General features: G+C 38.6%; 1 protein-coding gene across 10 annotated transcripts in view; it reads left to right on the top strand.

The window, feature by feature from the left end:
- The window catches only part of MAP3K4 (mitogen-activated protein kinase kinase kinase 4), a 102,657-nt gene that overhangs the window by 39,554 nt on the left and 38,097 nt on the right, over positions 1 to 25,006 (top strand). For all 10 annotated transcript variants that reach the window (XR_009054289.1, XR_009054290.1, XM_057738683.1 and 7 more), the window contains 3 exons: positions 1,095 to 2,455; positions 17,123 to 17,365; positions 19,991 to 20,137. Coding sequence is in view for 8 of the 10 variants with exons in the window: in XM_057738683.1 (XP_057594666.1) it covers positions 1,095 to 2,455; positions 17,123 to 17,365; positions 19,991 to 20,137 (1,751 nt within the window). In the remaining 2 variants the exon portion in view is untranslated. The remainder of the gene's footprint in view (positions 1 to 1,094; positions 2,456 to 17,122; positions 17,366 to 19,990; positions 20,138 to 25,006) is intronic.

The following is a 25,006-nucleotide window of genomic DNA, read 5'->3' as shown; positions in this document are numbered from 1 at the left end:
ACAAAGTATGCCTTGAGTGTAGAGGAGAGATGGGGAAGGTGCTCTAGGCTTGGGCATCATTGGTGTGTGAAGTGGGTGTGAAGGAGGTCACCCAGAGTGAAGAAAGGTGAGACAAAAGAGATCTAAGAGTAGGGCTTTGAGAAACATTAACTTTTTATGGAGTGAGCCAAGTTCCTAGGGGGAAGTTTGAAAAGGAATGACTCAGGAAGTAGAAGAGAACCCTGAGACTGCTGTGTCTAGAAAGCAAGAGAATGAAGGGATTCAGTGAGGTAGGGTGGTTCCTAGTGTCAGAAATGCCAGTCAGGAAGGAGGATGTGTGTTCATTTCAAAGCTTGGGAATTAAGTGACGAGAACTTTTATAGTTGTTTGAAGGAAAAGTGTGATATTTACTTTCTTTGCATTAATTTTGAATAGTTTTATGTGTCAGTATAATAGACTAGGGAAATTATACTAAATCAGGCTATATGTCTTCAGTTTTCTTAATGTTAAATTTAAAATGTTATTGTTCATCTGTTTGTGGCAAAGAAGAAATCAAGGAATAGAATAAATTAAGGTAAACATTTTTGCTTATCTGTCTTTCAGTGTTTTATGAGAATAATCTTAAGGTGCCTGAAGGGTTCTTTCTTCAATCTACTTGAATTTACAAATGAGAAAAGTAACCCAGAAAACTTAACTGATTTGCTCTGAGTTGATACTTTAGTTCATGGCAAAGGCAGGAATCAGATGTGTTCTCTAAATCAGGTTTCTGTCAGATCTGCCATCATATCTCTCCCTTCTTTAGTTTAAGGTGATGACTTGTGAAGATTTGACCAGCTGGAGGTAAAGAGGTAAACAGATGGTTTTAGGTTAGTAATGGAGAATATTGGAGAATGTACCTAGTATTATGCAACAGGGAAAATGGGTAAAACCTTTTTAAAACTTTAGAGAGAAATGTTGTGTGTGTATGTGTGTGTGTATTCTCTTAATAATGGTATGATTATTTTTTCAATAATAGTCTGAAAATATAAGTACATGTGAATATCAAGTCTTATTGAAATATTGAGAATAACTTAACATTTTAGAGTAACATAATGTTCTGCTTTTTTTGTTAACAGAAAAAATGAGTGCCCCAAACCAACCTCCACATAAAGACACTGGAAAAACGGTGGAGAATGTGGAAGAATACAGCTATAAGCAGGAGAAAAAGATCCGAGCAGCTCTTCGGACGACAGAGCGGGATCATAAGAAAAACGTGCAGTGCTCGTTCATGTTGGACTCAGTGGGTGGGTCTTTGCCCAAAAAATCAATTCCAGATGTGGATCTCAATAAGCCTTACCTCAGTCTTGGCTGCAGCAATGCTAAGCTTCCGGTGTCTGTGCCCATGCCGATAGCCAGAACTGCACGCCAGACTTCTAGGACTGACTGTCCAGCAGATCGCTTAAAATTTTTTGAAACTCTACGACTTCTGCTAAAGCTTACCTCAGTCTCAAAGAAGAAGGACAGGGAGCAAAGAGGACAGGAAAATACATCTGCTTTCTGGTTTAACCGATCTAATGAACTGATCTGGTTAGAGCTACAAGCCTGGCACGCAGGACGGACCATTAACGACCAGGACTTCTTTTTATATACAGCCCGTCAAGCCATCCCAGATATTATCAATGAAATCCTTACTTTCAAAGTGAATTATGGGAACTTTGCCTTTGTTAGAAATGGAGCTAGTTTTAATGGTACTTCGGTAGAAGGGCAGTGCAGAGCCCCTCATGGGACGAAGATTGTGGGTTACTCAACATACCACGAGCATCTCCAGCGCCAGAGGGTGTCATTTGAGCAGGTCAAACGGATCATGGAGCTGCTGGAGTACATAGAGGCACTTTACCCATCGTTGCAGGCTCTTCAGAAGGACTATGAAAAATACGCTGCAAAAGACTTCCAGGACAGGGTGCAGGCACTCTGTTTGTGGTTAAACATCACGAAAGACTTAAATCAGAAATTAAGGATTATGGGCACTGTTTTGGGCATCAAGAATTTGTCAGACATTGGCTGGCCAGTGTTTGAAATCCCTTCCCCTCGATCATCCAAAGGCAATGAGCCCGAAGATGAGGGCAATGACACAGAAGGAGAATTGAAAGAGCTGGAAAGTAGTGCGGATGAGAGTGAAGAAGAACAAACCTCTGACCCAAGGGTACCAGAAAGCAGGCAGCCCACTGACAACAGTTTCAACATCCAGTCACAGGATTGCGTAACTAAGCTCGAGAGGCTTGAATCTGAGGATGATTCTGTTGGCTGGGGAACACCAGACTGCAGCACAGAAGCAGGCTTTAGTAGACATTGTCTGACTTCTATTTATAGACCATTTGTAGACAAAGCACTGAAGCAGATGGGGTTAAGAAAGTTAATTTTAAGACTTCACAAGCTGATGGATGGTTCCCTGCAAAGGGCACGTATAGCACTGGTAAAGAGTGACCGTCCAGTGGAGGTAGGTTTCCAGTAGGCGATAGTATGATCTTGCCCTTAGTTCTGCTATTATTTGTAAATTACAGCGTATGTTGTGTTATGTATAATATGTACTTTCATGGTCTTGATTTTTGTTTTTAATTGAAGTATAGTGGATTTACAAAATTGTGTTCGTAGTCTTAATATTTTTAAGGCATAAATGGTAGTTATTGTTAATTGTAGATTTAAACGTTTCTATAAAGTAGTGTGATAAATGGGAAAAGGGATCTATGAAAACTGTATGAAACTGAGTGAATTAAGTGTGTGGAGGGGAAAAAAATCCAACGATTTAAATATAGAATGGAGAAGGACAGGCTAGGTATAAATAAAGAGGGAAGAAAGCCACAATCATGGGTGACCACAAGCTGAATGTGAGTCAGTGAAAAAGTCAACATGATGCTAAAATATTTTTAAATGAGTATGGCATCCAGGGTCATGGATATAGTTCTTTCTCTATTCTTTGCAGTAGTTTACTTCCTTTTGAGTAGCATGTCCAGTTTTGGTGACTGGATTTTAAAGAGCTGTGAATTATAGAGAAGGCTAAGAATGATCAAAGGGAAGAAGTCCACACGATCTGGTAAGGTTAAAGTGTTTAGCGTAGGTGATGAAAGTTTAAGGAAAGTGTTATTATGAAATATATGTTTCAGTATGTGAGATTTTTGTGAGAGGAATATGTCTACTAGAGGAATCGATTTGAAAATAGTACAGATTTGGTTTTAATAGCTAGATATCTCAGAAATTCTTTACCATTAAGCGTGGTGAAACTAGAAAGGGGCGTATTGTTGGATATTGTTCTTGAGAGTGAAAGAGTGTAAGCAGTTTTTTGTTGTGGTGAGTTGGCACATTCATCTGGCTAAAAGCAGAAGCGTCCAGATCTTGGAGATTCCTAGTTACCTGAGTTAGGCTGTGATTCTGAATTTTAATAGCTATACACATAAATATGTATATACTTTTACTTTTTTAAACTTTAGTTTATTACACAGTCTGGCTTGCTTCAGAGTCAGAGGTGATAAAACATAAGGTATTCTATACGATGGGAAACATTGGAAGAGAATCCGAACTTGCAGGATTTTAAGTTTTATCTGATGGCCAGATCATGAACCCAAAGGAGAAGGGGTCAGGCGTTCACATAATATAGCAAGATGTTTGCAGAATGAATTAGTATTGTGTAGCTGTAAGAGGTTAGTTTACTTTGAGTATTATTTTGATTAAAAATCTCAAAAATGAATTTTCTTTGAGCAGTATTTTAACTCTGATTTTTTATGTACATCTTTTTATTAGGGCAAATGACGTTTTCCCTCTTGGCCCATGAATAACTATTTTATAATAAGAACTTATTATAGTGGAAGTTTCAAAGTCAGTAAAGCAAAACTAGATACGTAATAAAGATTTGACACATGGTGAGTAGCTTACTTTAGGTTTTTGGCTGGAGAGTGGTTAGGTTCCAACCAGGACACCTATGGACAGGACAGAGTCTGTTGATTTTTATTATGAGGGACTATTTTTGAAGTAATATCAATGAAAAAGCCCTAGCATTAGGACCTCATTTTTGACTCATTGGCTCTCATAGGAGAGGGGCTTGCGGTGAAAACTCAGGGAGGCGTGTCGGGGCTTCTTAAAACTGCTTTACATTCCCTCCCCCAGACTGTCTTCCTCTCCCCTCTGGACCCTCTGTGGCAGGGAATCGCTGTTGCTAACAGGAGAGCTTTCATTCCTTAGATGTGTGGAGCAAGAAAAAGATTGAGAATGAGTGCACTACATTTTCTATTAGAACACTTATTGGAAAAAGACAGTAGCAGGTAGCCCGTAGTTTTGAATTCCTAGCAAAGTTGTATTCCTTGGGTTTGACCTGTTGAGATTTAACTGAATGAAAAAATTATGCTTGTTGTAGAAAAAATGAAATACATACAAATTCAAAGTGTGTGAATTAAAGATGTTTATTAGAATTATTTGAGATTGTTTACTTTTCAAAGAAAATGAAGTACAGAAGCCCCTCTTGTTTTAAGTTTTGGTTTATAAAATGTTGTGTTTGTCAAATAGTGAAAGAGTAACCAAGAGCTAAAATTCTTCTGTATTGGAGATTAATCCAGACTAATAAAATAAGCCTCCAGAATTATAATTAACTCAATGGGAAAGTAAGACTTTATTCTTATTCCTATTTCAGGAACATAATTTCTGTAAGAGAAAGTGTATGTATATGTATGTAGATGAATGTATGTATACTCCCCTTCTGGGTTCATTTTGGTTTAGTCTTTTTACTAAGTGTGTCCGGGAAAGAGCCACATTTTGAAGCCAAATAACTGGATTCCATTCCTTGACACTGCTCTTTCTCAGCATGTAACTTTGTCAATGACTTAATCTTTCTGACCCTTAGTCTTCACATCTGTAAAATGGGTATAATAATGCTTTCCTTCCTACCTACCTCACAGGGTTGTTGTGAGGCTTTAAAAGATATTTGTATAAATGGTAAAATGCTATACAAGTCAAATATAAACTATTATTTTTTTCGAAGTTTTGTTACATTTTTTTTTCCCCTTGAAGCTAACTGTAGGTCAGTAAGGGCTAGACAAGTCTATATTTTTATTTTTTACATGTATTTTACCTTTTAATCTCTGCCAAATAATCATACATTTTTAAGGACATGCATTTTAAGCAGTGGATAACCTTTTAGGTTTGAGGACAATTTTCTTTTCATTCTTAATTGTTAGAAACATCTTGACCAGCTACTACTCCGGACTGTGCCCAGTACATGTCTTCTGTCTTGCACAGTTTTTACGGCTTATGTGATAAAGTAGTGAATATAGTTGAAGGATTTTGTAGAAAAGAAGAATTTTACTCATGATATTTGATTGTTCTTATGTATGACTATATTTTTATTTCTTATGATTGTTACTTATAACTTGTGTTTATAAATAACATACCTAATATTTAATTCCTCTTGGCTTGTAAACATGCTTTATAAAACAGTTTTCCTTTAAAAATTATTATTTTTTAATATCTTTAAATTGAAAAAATACGACTAGTGATACTAAAAAAATCTGTTTGCAAATTGTTTTAATAATATGAATATCAAATAGCTTTAATGGTTTGTTGAAAATTAGATAACGTTGTGGCTCCCTAGCTTCTGTAAATTCAGTTTTTCAGGACATGCTTCTAATTACATACACAGTCTCTGATTAACAAATGGGTTAGTTTCTGAAGTTCACTTTTTTAGACAGTTGTTTCAATCTCGAAAATAATTATCTAGAGAAACTGTTGTAAATGAATCTCAGGCCATCAAATAAAACTTAGGAAAATCTAAGTAACTGAACTAACAAGGCCAAAATTTTATTCCTGGCAGCAAGGGCAACATAACGTAAGAGTCAAAAATGAGAGAAAGCATTTTTTTTTTTCCCTTTGTTTTTGGACCCAGAGATGATCCTAGTTCTTTCTCACGCGTACTCATTTATTTCCTGGTTTTCTTATTTTCTTGATAGTTACAGCGTCCCAAGATCTTGTTGTTCCTACTTATTTCTCTCACTTTGCTGTAATGTCAATTCCTCTAATCTAAACCTGGTTGATCTAAAGTCTTAAGAGTGAGTGTATCTGATAGCCATTTCATAATCGTATGTGTTGGTGTCCCTTTATGATAGAGATTTTCTAGCCTTCAATTTCTGCTCCTTCTCTGTCAGATAGTGCTTGTAGAGAACCCTTCCCAACCTTCCTTAAAAATTAGTAGGAATCATCTCAGTCCAGTAGTTGCTGGGTGTCCTTCCCAACAGTTACTGTAGCTGTGGGTTTTGTTGTTATTTACAGTTTAATTTTAGCTTAAAGATTAAAACAAGAAACCACATAAACATATATAAAAGATTTAACCTTCATATCAAAATTACCTCCATGCAGTTGCATTCTTTTTTTTTTTTTTTGAGTACACTTGTAATCATGAATAATTTTAGATTTTTAGGAAACTTGCAAAGATATTACAGAGTTTTCATATGCTCTTCATGCAGCTTCCTTTACTATTGACATCTTACTCAACTCTGGTACATTTGTCAAGATTAACACACTGACATCGGTACAAAATACTGTTAACTAATTTATAGACATGATTTAGGTTTCTGTTTTTCTACTGATGTCCCTTTTCTGTTGCAGGATCCAATCAAGGCCCCACTCCATTGCATTTAGTTGACGTGTCTTCCTTGTCTCCTCTGATCTGTGATAGTTTCTCAGCCTTTTCTTATTTTTCACGACCTGGATGGCTTGTAGAATGTTCCCGAATCTGTATTTGTCTGATGTTGTCTCATGATTGGCCTGGAATAATGAGCTTGCATATGAGTGTCACAGAGGTGAAGTGTCCTTATGGCTTTATGTTGTCACTGCTGACGGTAACATTGATCACTTGGTTAGTGTGGCCCTGCCAGGTTCTTCCACAGCGACTAGTCTTTCCTGCCCACGCTCTGTTCTTCGGAAAGGAGTTACTAAGCGCAGCCCACACTTGAGGGGACAGAAATTAATCTCCACTTCCACTAATGAGTATCTACATATATTTTTTTTAAGATTTATTAATGATTGATATATTTTTGGCTGCGTTGGGTCTTTGCTGCACACAGGCTTTCTCTAGTTGCGGTGAGCGGGGGCTACTCTTTGTTGTGGTGCACAGGCTTCTCGTTGCAGTGGCTTCTCGTTGCAGAGCACAGGCTCTAGGTGCATGGGCTTCAGTAGTTGCAATGCGTAGCCTCAGTAGTTGTGGCATGTGGGCCTGATTGCTCCAAGGCATGTGGGATCTTCCCGGACCAGGGATCGAACCTGTGTCCCCTGCATTGGCAGGCGGATTCTTAACCACCGCGCCACCAGGGATGTCCTGCGTATCTATGTATATCACTAGCAATCCTTCTGTAAAGAAGATTTTCCTCTTCTTTCCCATTTTTTAATTCAATAATTTATCTCAGCATGGACTCATAAATATTAATTTTTTATTTTGGGTTATAGTCCAATGCTATTGTTATTTATTTTGTTGCTCAGATTGTTCCTGCTTTAGCCATTGGAACTCTTTCAGGTGGCTTCTGTATCCTTGTGATATGCTCCCATCCTTTGTGTGTGTGTGGTTTTGCTTTTTGAGCAATTTCTCACTTTCTTGGCATCATCTTGTATTTTCCCTGTTCTAATCCTGAAATCAGCCTTATCTCTAAGGAGCTCTGGTTCCTTTTATTGGAGAATCATTTTTAGGAATGGAGATCTGGGTACTGAATGCATTCATGACTGTTGGGGTGTCATTGCTCCTAGGCCCTCTCAATGATAGAGGTAGAAAGTATAGGTATGTCTTCTACATGCAGATCTCTGTTTACTTCTGTACCTGTCTTTCTACCTATCTGTTAAAAATAAACATGAGTTCACACTGAGATCTCTGGCACTAATCTAGCACCAGAGGTTTCATCCTAGCCCTGTTTGTAACTTACTTCTCTTATAGTGAGAAACCTGGCTCCCCTTCCTGCAGTGTATTTATGTATTTGTGCAACCCTAGTTGACATGTAAAGTAGTTTCAAAATTGCTAACCAGTACCCCTATGAGGACTGAATTTACCAGCTAGAGTACAGTGTTTAATTGTAAGTACAGTTCTTTTTGTCTTTGACCTTAGGGTATGTAGACAGAACACAGTTGTCCACAGTTAGGTCAGCACCTTTTTCCTTCACCCTCTTCAGTGAGGTTATAGCATACGTTTGTCATATAGTTAGATTCATTTATCTCAGTATGCATTCCATCCTGAGGTTCTCTTGCTGTCCTAGTTGATGTTTTTAAATTTGCGTACTATAAAGTTCACTCTTTGTGTTGCTAGTTCATTGGGTTTTGTGCATTTAAAATGTTAAATACCCATAAAATATCTGAGCCATTGAGTGTGACATGGTTATTCTATGCCCCTCCCTTTTTGTTTTACCTTATGAAATTTATATGTCTTTAGAAGAGAAAGATAAAATGAAAAATTATACTTTAATGTAATATACAAAAAAGTAGCTGTCTGATTTTGACTACATATTACCATGCATATTACTCCAAATTCTAGGAAGATGTGAGGTTACTTTATTAAATACTTTTTTTGAGTTAAGAATGATCATGTAATTACTATAAGTTTAGTGGCCAATGAAATATTGTTTGTCTTTGGATCTAACAATAATTATGCTATTTTTTTCCCATAAGCACAAGAAACCTTGAAGAGGTTGTCTTTTATATTCAGAATGGGCAAAGCATGTAGAAACTGGGATATATATATATATATATATATATATATATATATATATAGTGTGTGTGTGTGTGTGTGTACCACATTTTCTTTATCCATTCATCTGTTGATGGACGCTTAGGTTGCTTCCATCTCTTGGCAATTGTAAATAGTGCTGCTGTGAACATTGGGGTTCATGTATCTTTTTGAATTAGTGTTTTTGTTTTTGTTTCAGATATATATACCCAGGAGTGGAATTGCTGGGTCATATGTTGGTTCTATTTTTAGTTTTTTGAGAAACCTCCATACTGTTTTCCATGGTGGCTGCACCAGTTTACTTTTTCACCAGCATACGTGAACTTTTTAATTGAATAAGTGGCAGAATAACAAGCACGTGCTTGCTCATTTGCCTATAGGTTTTGTTTTCAAAGGAAGCATACTTACATGAGGCAGAATAGGAAGTTGTACTGTATTATTTTTGACTGCAGTGAGCCAGCTGAATCAAACTTGATGTAAGATGAAAAAGATGGAGAACCGGACCCCATGACGACAGCAGCAGCAGGACTAGTAGCTGGTCTTGAATACTCATATATGGAGGGGGGGTTGGTCAAGTAACCCGGTCAAGGTTGCACATCCATTAAATGGCCGAGCCAGGATGTGAAACAAGATCTCGCGGGAGAGCCTGCTCTTCACCGTTACTCTATACTGCCTCCCTAAGTTACATTTGTCCTATACAGTGCTTTAAATTTTTTTTGACTTAGTGGCTAGCATTTAAAAAATAGAAGATTTCACATGAAAATCCTGATTTTTGTTTTCCTTGGAACTCCAGGAGGCCTGTCAACACCAGGCCGCATCCACGTGGTAGCACCTGGCATGCTTGCTCCAGCTTTGCACAGTGCCTGCCTGTCATTTCTCACTCTCTTCCCGTCACCAGCCGTCGCTCACTCATCTCCTGCCCCCACCAGACCCTGTAGGTGATTGACCCCAGTATAGACTCAAAGAAACTAACTTTTGAAGGGCAACATGAAGACTATTTTGATCTCATCCTTCATTTTATAAAACAGTTTGCTTTCTTCTGTTTTACTCATTTATTGAAGTATGTAAGGAAACAGAGTTGCTGTTTATCCTCTTCCCCTGCTCAGAGTAGTCATTTGGTCTGTATTGTCTAAACTTTTATGTGCTTATACAATTATGTATCTTTGGTTATATAATATATATATATATACACATATATAGTACAGATAATTTTTTTCCAAAAACCCCCATGTGATAATGCTATATTTATTCCATGACTGGTGGGGACGGCCTTCCCCATAGATTTTCTACTTTGGATCTGTCCATGTTGGTGTGTGTATCTCTATCTCAATTCCGTTTAAGAACTACATCGTATTCCATTACATGAGTATACCATCACTTATGTAACTATGTCACTCTTTTTTTTAATTCTGCCCTCTGCCTCTGGCAATCATGAATCTGTTCTCTGTGTCTGTGAGCTCATTTTTTGTTTATTTTTTATTTCATATATAAGTGAGATCATGCAGCATTTATCTTTCTCTGACTTATTTCACTTAGCGTGATGCCCTTCAGGTCCATCCATGTTGTCACAAACGGCCAGGATATTCTTTTTTATGGCTGAATAATATTCGCGCGTGTGTGTGTACATATCACATTTTCTTTATCCATTCATTCATCATTGGGCACTTAGGTTGCTTCCATGTCTTGGCTTTGTAAATAATGCTGCAGTGAACATGGGGTTGCATATAACTTTTTGAGTTAGTGTTTTCATTTCCTTCAGATTAATAACGGTTTCCTTCAGATAAATAACCAGGAGTAGGACTGCTGCATAATATGATGATCCTTCTTTTTTTTGAGTTGCGAGTTTAGTTTTATTTGAGGTAAAATGAGGACTGCAGCCCGGGAGATAATATGGTGATTCTATTTTTAATTTTTTGAGAACCTGCCATACTATTTTCCATAGTGGTAGTACCATTTTACATCCCCCGAGCAGTGTACAGGGTTCCTTTTTCTCTATATCCTCTTTAAGACTTGTTATTTCTTGTTTTTTTGATAGTAACCATTCTAACAGGTGTGATGTGATATGTCGTTGTGGTTTTGATTTGCATTTCCCTAATGATTATAACCATTTCACTCTTAATGGAAACTTATGGTTATAAAAAAAATATAACTACAAATATTCTTGTACATACCCTTTTATGAACTTAGTCTATTCTTCTAAGAATGGCTAATTAAAATGGAATTGCTAGGTTATAGGGTGTGCGCATTTAAATCTTTGCTACAGACTGCCGAACTGCTCTCCAAAGAGGCTGTAGTAATGTGTACTCTCCCCAAGTGTAGGAGAAATCCCATTTTCCCTCATTTTTGCAACCATAATGAGTAAAATCTGTAATTTTATTTTTAGCTTTAACTTCCCTCATTTTTAGTGACATTGAACTTATCGTTTATTGCCCACTTGCATTACTTCTTTGACCTTCCTTTTATTCATTTTGTTCATTTTCTGTTTTTTAAAATTATTGATCTGTTGGAACTATTTATGTTTTATATATATTATTTATTTTTCTATTATGATTGTAAATATTTTCTTCCAAACTGTCTTTAAACTTATTTATGATGCTTTTCGCTGGAAAGAATTTAAAATTTTTTTATGTAGTCATATAGTTTTATGGTCACCTTATTTTATGTGAACTCCAAGATTATAAAAAATTTCTCCTGTAGGTTTTGCTTATTCTTTTGACATAGTTAAAACAGTTGTGTTATGGAAAATATTAAACACATGCAAAACAAACAGAATAATACTATGAGCCCCCTTGAATCTGTATTCCAGCACCATGGTTGTCAACTCATGGCCAGTACCTACAACCATCTGACACCTTCCTATGTCACTTTGAAGAAAATCTTAGATATTATCATATTTTATCCTTAGATACTTCAGTATATTTTTATGAAAAATGAGGGCTTGTTTTATAAATGTACCACAAAATACAATTATCACACCTAAAAAAATAGCAAAAACTCCTTGATATCAGATTCCAAGCCCACATTTAGTGTTTCATAGTCTTTATGTCATACACTTAGTGTGCCCCCTCCCCCCCCATTTTTTGGTCATCTGTCCGTTTCCAGCTGTGAAGTATATTACAGTTATCTTTTTTTTTTTTAACCTAGGTTCTAATAAAATGCTAAGACATTTCATATGCCCTCCCCTTCCTCTCCAGATTTTGATAACTGTGGTGTTTCTACCTTGTTAGGTCGTGTAACCGTTGTTGACAGTACTTTTTCCCTCACAGTTCTCGTCTAACCTAGTCTTAGTTCTATAGTAGTGTGTGTGGATGGATAGAGAGAGAGAGAGCTGGGTGGATGGAAGGAAGGAAGGAAGGAAGGGAGGAAGGAAGGAAGGATAGATAGATAAAGGATGTAGATTTAGATACTGTTTTGGTCTTTTATTCTAAGACTCATTTTGGATCTCGTATCAGAGTCCCTTGAGTCATTGTGGTTGATGATACTGGTTCCCTAGTAGATTCCTCAGTAAGGGCTCATGAAAATGTTTCGTGAGCTTTTGGATTTTCCTAACAGGTTGCAACATTTATACTTGAAAGTCTGTTTGGCTGGCCATAAAATATTTGGCTTATATTTTCTTTCCCTGAAAAAATTTAGTATATGTCATTCATTGTCTTTTGCCATGAATCATTGAGATTGCAAAGTCTGATGACAATATGATTTTTTTTGTTCCCACTTGAACCACAGTTTATTTATGTAATTAATTTACTTATAACTTGGATACCTAAAAGATTGCCTTTCTTTAAATTCCACCAGTTTTACTTGGTGTTGGTTTTTCTACATTGATATTTTTGATATGTGATGCCCTTTTAAGATATAGTTTCACGGTTTTGTTTTGTTTTTATCTGCTTTTTTAAATTCAAGTCAATTCTTTATGTTTTAATTTTTTTCTGTTTTACTGATTTGGATTTCTTCTCCGGGAACCACTACTGTATGTATTTTGGATCTATTTTGCTTATCTTCTCTTTCACTTCATTTCAAATCTTTTTTTTTTAAATAAAATTTTCTTCCTTTTAACCTCATATTTCTGTGAAGGCATCATTTCCTCTGTTTATTTGCTCTTGTGTTCCTTCTAGTTTGTTTTTTTATTTTTGAAATGATTTACAGTTTTTGAAGAATTGCTTTCTGAGTTCTGTCACTTCATTTGTGAGTCTAATTCACATTTGTATCATTCTCTTACATTTCCTAAGATTTTAAGAATTTCTCTCAGCTTATTTTGAGAGCCAGGCACCGTCGCATCTGTTTAGTGGGCATGTCTTTCCCTGCTTTCCTTGTCTGCAGGGTTATCCTGCTCCTTATTCGCTCTCAGCTTAAAATAACCTTGTATTGGAGTCTAACATGATCCGTTTCTGTTGTTCATTTTTAAATGTGATATTTGTTTTCATGAACTTTAAGGAAAGAGAGAGCAAGGAAAATGTTTAGGTTTATAGCTTTGAGCTCTCTCTTCTGAGCTGTTAAGAAATATGCCTCTTATTTTTTGAAATCTCCTGGCTATGTTCCTCTCCCCCTTTTCCTGGCCTTTCTCTTTGCTTTAGCTATGTTGTCCTTTACTGGTCAGTCGGATTTCACTCCAGCAGTTTCTTCTGGGTGTGGAGCTTTGTCCTGGAAGGAAATTTTGACAGAGTTTTAAGAGTTTTGGGGGCCTAAATGACTTCAGCCCCTGCAGACCTCATTGCCCACCCATCGGCTTCACTCAGGATTTGTGACACAGTCACTTCCAGTGTCATGAAGTCCTCGAATGAAAGCAGTGAACTTTCCATTGAGTATTCGTTGGTAATTTTGGAGTTTGTCCCTTTAGCCCCATCAGACACCCTGTGTATCCTGTTTCCCCAGCGCACGTGCTGATAGGGATCGGGGGTACTGCTGGGGTGTGGGGTGTGGGTGTGAGCTATCCCGTGGGTCTGGGGACTATCCGGTTTCTCCCCCACCCTTTCTATTTTGGGTTTCATGAAGGTATCTCTCATCTGGTTTTATTGTTAATGTTTCATGGAGTTTTGGTTTTGTTGTGTTAGTTCTGTTTTTGTGGGGCAACTAAGGGAAATTGAAACCTTGCTACCCTGGCTGGCATTTCAGAATTATTTTTATTATGTTGACAACTGTATTAAATTGCCACTACTTAATCATTTTTGACCAACTAAAATGGTAATTCTATATGGTTTAACCTAACGTATAGCTCTGTGTTTAGGTTTTAATATGTTTGGAATCTTTTTCGAAATGTATAGGTTCAACGTATATTTTTGTATTACATTAATACGTGCAGTTGGCCCTCCATACCCACAGGCTCCTCATTTGTGGATTCGATCAACCGTGGATCATATTGAAGTCCATGGCTGCGATCCACAGACAGTGAGGGCCGACCACACTGCGCCATTTTACGTAAGGGAGTTTGGTATCAGCAGGGGGCCTGAAATGAATCCCCCGTGGACACCGAGGGACAACTCAGGTTCTCATAACAGGCAAAAATTTCTAAAATAGCCACATAATTTAAAAAATGATTCATTGTAATAATGTGAGGTGTAAGTGTATAGGGTAAGGGAAGGATGTAACTGTTCTTTATTTAATTCCCTAAAATACTCATTGGATTATCTCTTACTTTCCATCTTCTTGAATTGCCTACCTTTTTTATATTCTAAATTATCATAAGTAATTGAATATGTTTCTCTGTTCTGTTGCTGTGTTTATTGCTGTGCCAGTACTTTTCTGTTGCCATGTGTTCTTTTCAAAAATTTTTAATTTCGTACGTTACTTTCTTCCACATGATTTTTATTTAGTGAATTTAAAAAAAAATAAATTTATTATTTTATTTATCGGCTGCATTGGGTCTTCGTTGCTGCACACGGGCTTTCTCTAGTTGCGGCGAGTGGGGGCTACTCTTTGTTGTGGTGTATGGGTTCCTCATTGTTGTGGCTTCTCTTGTTGCAGAGCACGGGCTCTAGGCATGTGGGCTTCAGTAGTTGCGGCACATAGGCTCAACAGTTGTGGTTCACGGGCTCTAGAGCGCAGCTCAATAGTTGTGGCACACAGGCTTAGTTGCTCCGCGGCATGTAGTATCTTCCTGGAGCAGGGATCTAATCCGTGACCCCTACATTGGCAGGTGGATTCTTAACCACTGCACCACCTAGGAAGTCCCTAATGAATTTATTAATCCACACAAAATGCCATTGGGAGTATGATTGTAATTACACTGCGTTTTTATTAATGAATCTACGTTATTGAGTCTTCTCAGTTTGGCTGGATTGATCAGGGATTTTATACCATATTTAATACTCTGTTTCTCACTGCAATGAAATAATGACAAATAGGCCATTCTTGCACCTTATTGCCCTTCTCCCCCTCTGTGTTTTATTAAAATAATTGGGAATTTAAGATCCAGGTTTCTCCTTACAGTATGCTTTTTTATTTTTTTCAGTTCCCAAAATTCCTTGTTAAAACTCGCATTACAGTCCTTAAGCAAGTTATCATCATGGATTTGTATCTGCCTATATATGTTCTTCTAGGTTCACGGCTTCTCATTTGCTTGGGCATTTTTCTTTTCCTGTCTTGAGATCTTTATTCTGATCCAGTTTTCATTTGACTAGACTCTCATGTTCTTCCTCAGGTGGTTTTTTGGAGAAGTAAATGAATGTACTTTGAGTTCTTCCCTATTCAGAGAGGTTTTTTCCTTCTTCATATATTAGTGTTATCTTGACTGTGCAAAAAGCTCTCCTCCACCTCTTCCTTTTGTTCTTTCTGGAACTCCTGTTACTCTTATGTTAGAGCGCCTAGATCTGCCTTCCAGGCCTCTTATTTTTCACTCAAAATTTCTATGCCTTTTTCTTTTGCTCTGGGTTATAGTGATCATCTCTGCAGTTAATTTCTAAATTATTAATTCAGATTTTGACAGCATTCATTGTATTTTTCAGTCTTTATGGAATTTGTTTCAGAAATCTTGGTCTGAATTTTTTTCTTCCCCCAAAGGACTTTAATGAAATCTTACAGTAGTATTTTTGTTGTTCTCTCCTGTGTCCTACATTAAATCAGTGTCAGCTTTTCTGATGCTTCATCTTGGTGTCCCCAGTTAAAACTGCTGTTCCCGCTTCCATGCTCAGGAGTTTTTTTAATGTCTGTTCCTCTTTGTCTGGGCAGGGGTTGACGGCCCAGGCAGCAGCAGCAGCAGGAATGCTGCTCCTCGGCAGCTGTGTGGGCCTGGCCGCTGCATCTCCAGGCGGTGTCGTCTTGCAGTTGTTGAGAAGGAGGGATTGTCCCTTCCCAGGGAGCCTGCAGCTGATGGGTCAGCAGGCTGAAACGACAGAGGATGCCAAAAGAATTCTTCAGAATTTTATCCTAGAAAGGTCGCTGAATTTTGTAGACCTCTAAATAAACGTTTCATCTGATGTCATTCTCCACACCAGAAGAAACAAGCATTTATAGTGCCTAAAGCTTTTAAACAGACATGTCTTAACCCTGACCACATTGATCACAAGTGATCATTTTTTAAAATTATGCAGCTATTTTAGAAATTCTTGCCCGTTTATGGGAAACTAAAGTATGTATTAATTTAAATTAAAAAATGTGTTGCACATAAAAGAATGTGAGTGGCGGAGACCAGTTAAGAGTTCACTAAATGACGGAGCACAGATATGAATGACATTTGGAGGCAGGATAGCTATAATTGGTGATGTCTGAAGTTGAAGAAAAGTTGAGATTTTCAAATTTTGATGGCTTCAGTTTTCTCAATAAAAGAAGAAAGCAAGGTCTTTGAATGATTGGTGAGAATGATGTTGCCAGAGGTGTAAGAACGCTGAGAAAGCTCCTAATCTGCTGTTTTATGGGAAAAAGCATGAGGAATTTGGTGAGGATAACTGTATGAATGCATGAGTAATGGTAGGCTTCCCAGGAAACATCAAATAACAGATTTCATTTGGACCAGCCAGGTTAATTCTATGAATTTTTTTCTTTCAGCCTCCTTTGGAATAGCTCAAGAGAAAAAATGGATAAAAGACTTGGTTGAACCCACTAGTTTTTGTTTGCAAAAATGGCTACCTACTTTTGTAATCTTTTCTCAAATTTAATAATTCTCTGGTTTTCTCTGTCTAGAGGTAGTTGTGGATAATACTGTGTATAAGCTTAAAATTAAATGCTCTGATTATTTTAAATATGATAAAAAAAGATGATGAAAAAGGTGAACTTGATTCTTCTACTATGCTTTTTTGATAAAAATATTAGTTTCATTTCAGATCTTTTTTCTGTGTTGAAAAGTGGCGAATTATTCTCAAGATTATTTTTCCTGTAAAATTATGATTTTCATAGGTTTGTCCGCAAACTATAGAGAGTAATAGTTTATAACTGCAACTTAAGGAGGTTCTCCTGGATGCTCTCTTAAGCTTTGTTGAATTTGTGTTACAGTTTTCTGAATTTCTGGATCCCACGTGGGGTTCCGATTACGTGCAGCTGTCCAAGACGCCGCCTTCCTCGGAGCAGAAGTGCAGCACTGTGTCTTGGGATGAGCTGGAGTCCATGGATTTACCTTCATTCGAACCTGCCTTCTTAGTCCTCTGTCGAGTCCTGCTGAATGTCATACACGAATGTCTCAAGTTAAGGTTGGAACAGAGACCTGCTGGAGAACCATCTCTCTTGAGTATTAAGCAGGTTTGTTTTCCAAAGACTGTTTAAACATATTGAGCACTTATTATATTTTTCTACAGGCTCAGAATTTTCTTTTTTAGGATTCTCCTCCTAGTTTTTGCAAATAGTGAAAATAGGTGTATGTTAGTGTTTTTAAGCTGCTCTTTTTAGAGTAATTTAGAATGTCCTTTTTTCCATTCAGTCTTCAAAGATGAGATGGTAGTTCCACTTTTCTATCTTCCACTTCCTCATTCTAAGAGGGTAAAAAGTATGGTGCTAATACGACCCTCTGTATCCTATTACCATCAGTCTTTGAAGACTGGAAACTTAAAATTCATTCATAAGAAATAGTTTAAATTCTTAGATTTATTTTTTTGTTCTTTTTAAGCTGTGTGTAGCAGGTAAATGTCTGCAGTATGCAGGGGCGGGATGTCTTTGGACATTTTGCTCGCTTAGGCACGTGTATGCCTTAGACAATAATGACAACTTCTGCTTTCTTAGTTATTATTAATGTTGAGTGAGATTTTCTAGGGATTATGCTACTCCAAGGATAACAGAGAAATGACTAGAAGCAGTTGTATCTATCAGAGTGAGTGCTGAAGAGTGTTTATGTTTATGCCGTATGATAGTACTGTATTGGCATGCACTATATAAAATAACCATTTCAAATTTTGATGAAAAACAGTTGCTGTATTTTTTGTGGGCTGTGCTTGTCCATCACCATGGAGTTTGAAGGGCCAGGAGCTCCTTGGCTCTGAATGGCAAGATGTGCAGAGGGGATGAGTGCAGGCTGGAAGGACAGGCAGTGCAAGAGGTGTGCAATAGGCCTTGTCATTGTTTGTTTAGTTAGGTGTGGAGCCGGGTGACTAGTGGAACTGGAGGTGGAGCCCTGTGCCTCACCGTCATCACTGCCCTTCCCATCCGGCCCCAGCCCCAGCTCCGTGTCCACCTTCGCGCTACTTCCTTCTCACCACCTTGGTTCTGGTTACTGTCCTTCTGTCCACGTGGGCCACACTTTTCACTTGTCTTTCGTATTGCAGCAGTTATTTAGGAAGTTCTGGTAAAATACTTACCTCCCCTCTGCACAAAACAAGTACGTACTCAGGACTATAACCTGACAAAACAAGGGGGAGTTTACCTTTTACTAACGGGGCTGTTGTAAGGATTAAACAGTAATTTATGTTAAAACATTTTGAAAAGTAAAAAATCAATACTTGGATTAATGTAGCATTACTAGAGTAAAAATAAAATAGAAATTTTGGCTTTAATGGATTCAGGTTCAGCTATAAGCACCTAAGTGACATCTTTAACAGATATTTATGTTAACACTTTTAATAGATTTAACTCTAGCCGTTGCTGTTTTATTGTGGGTAATTATTTTTAAACCATTTTGAAGGGAGTCTTGTTATAAAAGCAATCCATGTATATTTTATAAAATTTGAAAAATACAGAAAATGATACAAAGATGAAAGTTATCCTCTTATTCTGCCATTTAGGCAGAACCACTGTAATATTCTGGTGTATTTCTATACATTTGTTTTTCTGTATGTACATACTTTCTACACATATAATTTAAAAAAGAAAAGAGAAGAATATGAGTTTTCACCCTTAAGTATTTTTCAGAAATAAGATTTTAAATGACTGCATTAGTGTTCTACCATATAAGTGCATCATAACTTATCCAGTCCCCATCGTTGTTTTGAATAATATTGTGATAGATACATTTGTATAAAAATTTTAGTCTGCATCTCTGATTATTGCTTGAGTATAAAATGTAAAAATTAACTAGCGAGTCATACATTTTTAGATTCTGGAAAGTTTGCACTGGTTTACTTTCCCTGTAGCAGCACTGTGGTTCCTTTTGTGTCTTGATTAATGTACCTTAAAACTAATGTAACTGTGACCTTGTCCCACAGTCCCTGCTGGTTAGAATTTGAGGGCGTGTGACCCGTGTGTTTATTGAGGGAAGGACTGTACAGGTCCTCTCACTTCACTTCCCTCCCATCCCACAGTACCTCCTGGGCCTCCACAGGGCGGCTTCACTCATCCTTTTGTTTTCTTTCATTTTTTCCGTCTTGACTTCCATTTAATTTCATCATAGTAATCTTAGGTGTGTTTGTTCTTATAATTATTAGCGTTTTTTGATGGTAAAAGCCACAAATCACAGTAGGTAAACTATACTAAATTATTAAAGGCCACCAGGCTCTGCGGTATGTAAGTATATGTGAATCTTTATTCACATATACTGGTTAAAAATGGCCAGTCTCTTGTATCCCTTGTCTTATGATGTAAGCTAGTAGAAAAATAGATCTTTTTCTGTAGAATTTGTTTTCTATAAAAATTTATTTGTAGAAGAATATATTTTAACAAATCAGTTTTCTGCCTATATATTTTCTTTGTGTATTCATGTTGTAATATTAAATACTTTTATTTTCAGTGATTTGTTTTATTTTAATTATTCAGTTGACATTACTAAGATATTTATGTGAAATGAACTGATAAAGAATCTGGAAAATATTTTGGGGTTTTCAGAGGCAAGGTTCTGTTTTCCTGAGTTTTTTGAGTATTTATGTGGGAAAGGTGTGAAAACTGACAGATAATCTGGTCAGAACGTGTGAAATGGTAGAACTTGTGCCTGTTGTCTTGCAGCTGGTGAGAGAGTGTAAGGAGGTGCTGAAGGGCGGCCTTCTGATGAAGCAGTACTACCAGTTCATGCTGCACCGGGTCCTGGACCACCCGGAGAAGACCGACTGCAACATTGACGCCTTCGAGGAGGATCTGCACAAAATGCTGATGGTCAGGACGGGGGGTGGCTGGGGAGGCGGGCGGCGCTGTGGTGTCTGACTGTCTTCTCACACATGTGGCTTTTCTAACCTCTGTAGTTTCACTCCTATTATTCCTTCCTGCTCGAGGGGAGCAGGAGAGAAGACATGTCTGTGATACTTAGTGATGTACCACGTGTCTGTCCCCAGGCTTCCCTGATTAGGCTGGAAGCTTCACAAGCCAGGGGCTGTGATTGAAGTTCGTTTGTCTTCTGTAATGTTTGGTAGAGTGTTAGTATGTAATAAATACATGTTCGATTCATTAGAGTATATGCACAGATGATTACATAATGTGGCAGGTTGATGAAATAAAATAGAAAACAGCAAGGCTTGTAGGCATGTTGTTTTTGGAATGCTTTCACCCTTGCTTGACATCTCACTGCAGCCTGCCTCAGCATGGCTCCAGCACCTCCAGACACCACCCTCACTTTCTAAAGAGAAAAGCAGAAGGGGAAAAGTCTCCTTGACAGCTAAGTCCAGAAACAGCAAACGCTCTCCTGGAAGCCCCACCCAACAGATGTCCCCTACACCCTACTGACTAGACGTGTTGTGTGGCCTCTTCACGCTGATGGAAGCTAGGAATGCAAAGGTTTAGCTTCTCAGCCTCTCTGGTAGAAGGAGAGAGAGAGCAGTGTGGCTTGGGGGGGACTTATATCCGGCATCTCATGAGAAATAATTTTGAGTCTGAAATGATTTCCTAATCGTTTGGGAGAATACATAAAAGACTAGAATGTGTAAAATGTAGCTACATTTTATAATACTGTGTATATTCCTTATGTCAGAGAAGTCTTTATCATTGAGGAGATGTGGTAAAAAATAGCAAGCAAATTAATTTTTCTCTCCGTGGATAATTAAACCAGAAGTTTAAAAAGGCAAAATGTGCTTTGCTTTCCAAACTGTCCTAGATGGCTTTACAAAGGCACACACCACACCTTTTATCATGTAAGCACGGAGGCAGAAAGGGTGAGAATTAGGCAGGTACACTGTGCCTTCCGGGTCATTCACCTTCCGTGCCCTCGGTGTGTCTGTGAGGTGTCAGAAGCCTCAGGTAAGGGAAGTACGAAAGTTCTCAGCTAGTTGGAGCTAGAAGTGCTTAGGATTTGGTTTTGACTCTGCTACCGATTTTCTGTGTGAGGCATCATCTCCCTTAGTTCCTTTCCATGATTCCACAGATGAAGAACTAGAAATTATCAATGGTTTTAAAATTGTGCCCCAGAGTGTGCTAGATGGATTAGTGCAGAGGCATATTTTGAGAACTGGTGGAGCCCAAACAAAATCAGTGTTTTTGTCAGGAAGGAAGGAGAGCGCGGCCTTTGGAGAGGCGTTCAGACGTTGTTTATGGCTCCACCCTGCCCTCCTTTAGTTGCTGAGGGCCCATTCAGTGGTCAGTGAGAGCTGTGGTCTCTCGGGTGTGAATGGTTAGGAGGGCAATAGGGCGTGTCCCCATAGAGGACATACTGCCAGGCAGTATCCTATCCTGTAAGCCGGGGAAGATCTCCAAGTGAGAGGTAGGTTAAAAGGGCCAGGGCAAGCGGTGATTAGCAAATTGTGATTCAGGGTGTCTGTGACTGAGGGGCTTTATTCTGTGCTGCGTCATCCTTCTGACTCGAAAAACTGAGGAACTCATGCATGCAGGTCCAGGGAAGAAATTGGTGAGTATTTGTTTGAGCGAGTAAAGTGAAGCTGTGAGCAGTCTTAACTCATTTCCCAGGCCCTGGCCTTTAGAAATAACCAAAACAGTAAACATAATATGTGATGTAGGAACATGTGATAGAGTTAAGGAAATCACATAAAAAGAATTTAAAAGGAGTGAAAATATGAAAATGATGAACAGGATGTGATAGTTGTAGGTGACACACAGGGGAGAGCTCAGACTCGAACAGTTAGTATTCCTGTAGAAGAATAAAGGGCAAAGGAGCAGAAGAGACTCAATTTTCCATTCTAGAGATATTATAGGGTGTCTGCTGTGTGCCAGGCGCGCATTGTGCCTGGTACTGAAGGCTCAGTCGTGAGCATAAACTCCCTCTTGGAGTTTAAGAACGGTGGGGAAAATGACTACTAGAATAATTGTACAGACATAACATTACAAACATGAAAAACACAACAAAGGAGCGGTACGGGTCTTTCATGGACTCTCACAGTAAGATTTGAGTTTATACGGTGGTGAGGAAGGGACACGGAATTTATCTGAAAGTTGCTGTATGTATCATAATCCAATTTATGTATTAGTAATTTGAAAGCTTACACAAAGCAATACTATGTATTGTAATTTATGTAATAACACGTTATTTTTAAAAACATATAAACTAGAAGGAGACATACTAAATGTGTAATTGTTGCCTCTGAGGAGGGAGGAAAGAGAAGTGAAGAAAGAACCCAAGGAGAAATTAACTTTGTACTGTGTTTTTCTTATCAAAAAAGTATCCAAAGCCAGTATGACCAAATATTAACATTTGTTCATTCTAGGTAATATTTGTTAAAATATTTTAAAGGCATTTTACTTTTTAATTTACAAAAGAGAGAGATTGAAAGGAGCACTTAGCTGACAGAAAAGGTAGAGATGCAAAGTCTCTGGCGGAAGTACCTTTGGAACAAAGGTTCCCAGGAAAGCCTTGGGAAGGGACCGTTGTGGTTGCAGTTGGAGGAGCAGCCTGAGGGGATCCAGAGCCTATGTGGAAGACCAGGCAGAGACTAGTGGGGTACACGCTAGTCCCTGGGTTACAGTGGAATAACATACATTTAGGAAAAAGCATAAGGATTCAAAAGAAAGGAAGGAAGTGAAGTTGGCGGGACTCGGTTGGATTGGATGCGAGGGAGGTGTCAAGAGTGATTGCTGGGGTCCGGTTTGTGCAGCAGGATGAGTAGTGAAGATGATAGGTCCAGTGAGAGTTTTTTAAATTGACGATACCTGAGACCATTTGAAAGCCTCTGGGATTGATTTTAAGGGAACTAAATGAAAAAAAAATCTCATGTATATAAGAGAAAGGGGAAGACTGACAGTGTCAGGTTCCTCAGGTATCAGGAGGAAATGGGTCTGAAAACACAAGTGTTAGGCTTCTCAGGAAGCACAGCTCCTCTACGGTTAGAAAGGGAAGGATAGCATGTAACAGTATGTAGGTTTGTGTTACTTGTTTCAGGTCGATGAGAGCTTTTATATCTAATGACCTAAAGGTTTTTTTGTGATGAGAGGTGAGATCATCTGCTGAGAGCAGGGAGAAGGAAAGTGAGTTGAGCAGACATACAGGTATTACCAGAAACGTGTGCCGTGTTTTTGGTGAATGTGATTGTGTAGAATAGTGACTCCCCTATCACTTTGCACATGGGGAAGGGAGCTGGGTTTGTCTAGTGTTGCGGTTGTGACAGGCAGGTGAGATGAAAAGGCAGTGCGGGTGGCGGGGGGTGTAGGACGGTGGCAGGGATGTGAACATACTGACAGGAGTGCTAAATAAGGAGGACAGGGAAACAAGGAAGAGAGGAGTGAGTGGGAGGAAGAAGAGGAAGCATTGGACTGGAATTCCAGATAAAGTGAAGAGAACAGTGTCGGGGGGAGTTGGGCAAACACACTAGGGAGAGGAGAGGAGGTTTTCGCATCAGTGCATTTGAATTGGGCTTGAGCAGTTCTGGTAATGACAAGATCAGAAACTGAACCTTGTCAGAGAGGAGAAGAGATGGTTGGAGCTGGAGGCAGTGGGGGAATGGAACTGAAATGGTGTCAGGGGGTCGTGCGCCTGATGTTAAGTCACACAGCTGGCGGCTGAGCCTGGGATGGAGAGAAGACTGAGTCACACGCTGGAGTGTGATGACTGATGGGTGGTTGAACATCAGTAGATGATGGTGTGAAGAGGGGCATCGATATATCTGATGACATAAATCTTAAAGGGGCAGGGTATTTCCTTTGTTTTTAAGTAAGACTGTGTAAGAGCGATGGTTGGAAAGTAGCAGTGGGGTGCACGAGGATGCCACTGTTTGCAGCCCTCGAGGTATATTGTAAGATAGTTGTCCCTTGAGAGGGCTGTGAGGGGGAAGTGCGACTCTCAGGACAGCCAGGTTTCAGGGACGCCAAGGAGATGAAGGAGCACTCCAGGAATGGAAAGGGAGGTCCTGGGCCTGGTGTGCAAAAGACTTGTTTCATTTGGATGAGATGGTCGTAGACCCTTAAGTTTCAGATTCCACACTTACACCTGTAGTCATACTGGACCCAGGACTGGAGATTCACGCTGCACAGCCTGGATGGAGGAGGACCCAGGGGCATCCACAGATACAGCAGAAGATAGTTTTCTTGAAATAAAGACCTCAGATTTTTGCCTACTGAACGTTGTTATTGGATCTCAGAAAATACTCATTTCAGTGAACCCTAAGATGAAATAATTGAAATCAAAGAATAGAGAAAGGATCCTGTAAACATCTAAGCAGGGAAAGGAAGCCACCTTCAGGGAGTGGGGAGAGTGGTGATTATTCAGGTATCAGTTTTCTTTATACTAACATGACACATGGCGTTAGAAGGTGGTAGAGTAATGCCTTTAAGGTTCTGAGGGAGAGAAGGTGTAACTCAAATATTTTATACCCAGTCAAGTTATCCTTTCAGTAAAATAATCCACAGACTGTTATGTTGTATAATAATTGTGACCCTGTCTTGAGAAAAATTGCTTGATAGTAAAACCTTGCTAAGCAACAGAAAAATCAAAATAAGAATTTAGGACTGGGAAGGCTGTTGTAGAGGACTTGTAGGCACAAACCCCACCTTAGAAAGATTGGGTATTTTGGTTGTAGATCATAATTCATATGTTATAAACCTTGAAAAATCATGTCATGAAAATCTGTATGTTGGGAAGTTATGGTGGGA

This window comes from Hippopotamus amphibius, chromosome 6, assembly GCF_030028045.1.
Source record: "Hippopotamus amphibius kiboko isolate mHipAmp2 chromosome 6, mHipAmp2.hap2, whole genome shotgun sequence".
Lineage (NCBI taxonomy): Eukaryota > Metazoa > Chordata > Mammalia > Artiodactyla > Hippopotamidae > Hippopotamus > Hippopotamus amphibius.
The sequence above is the reverse complement of the archived record's forward strand: the minus strand, read 5'-3'. Positions and strand labels throughout refer to the sequence as shown.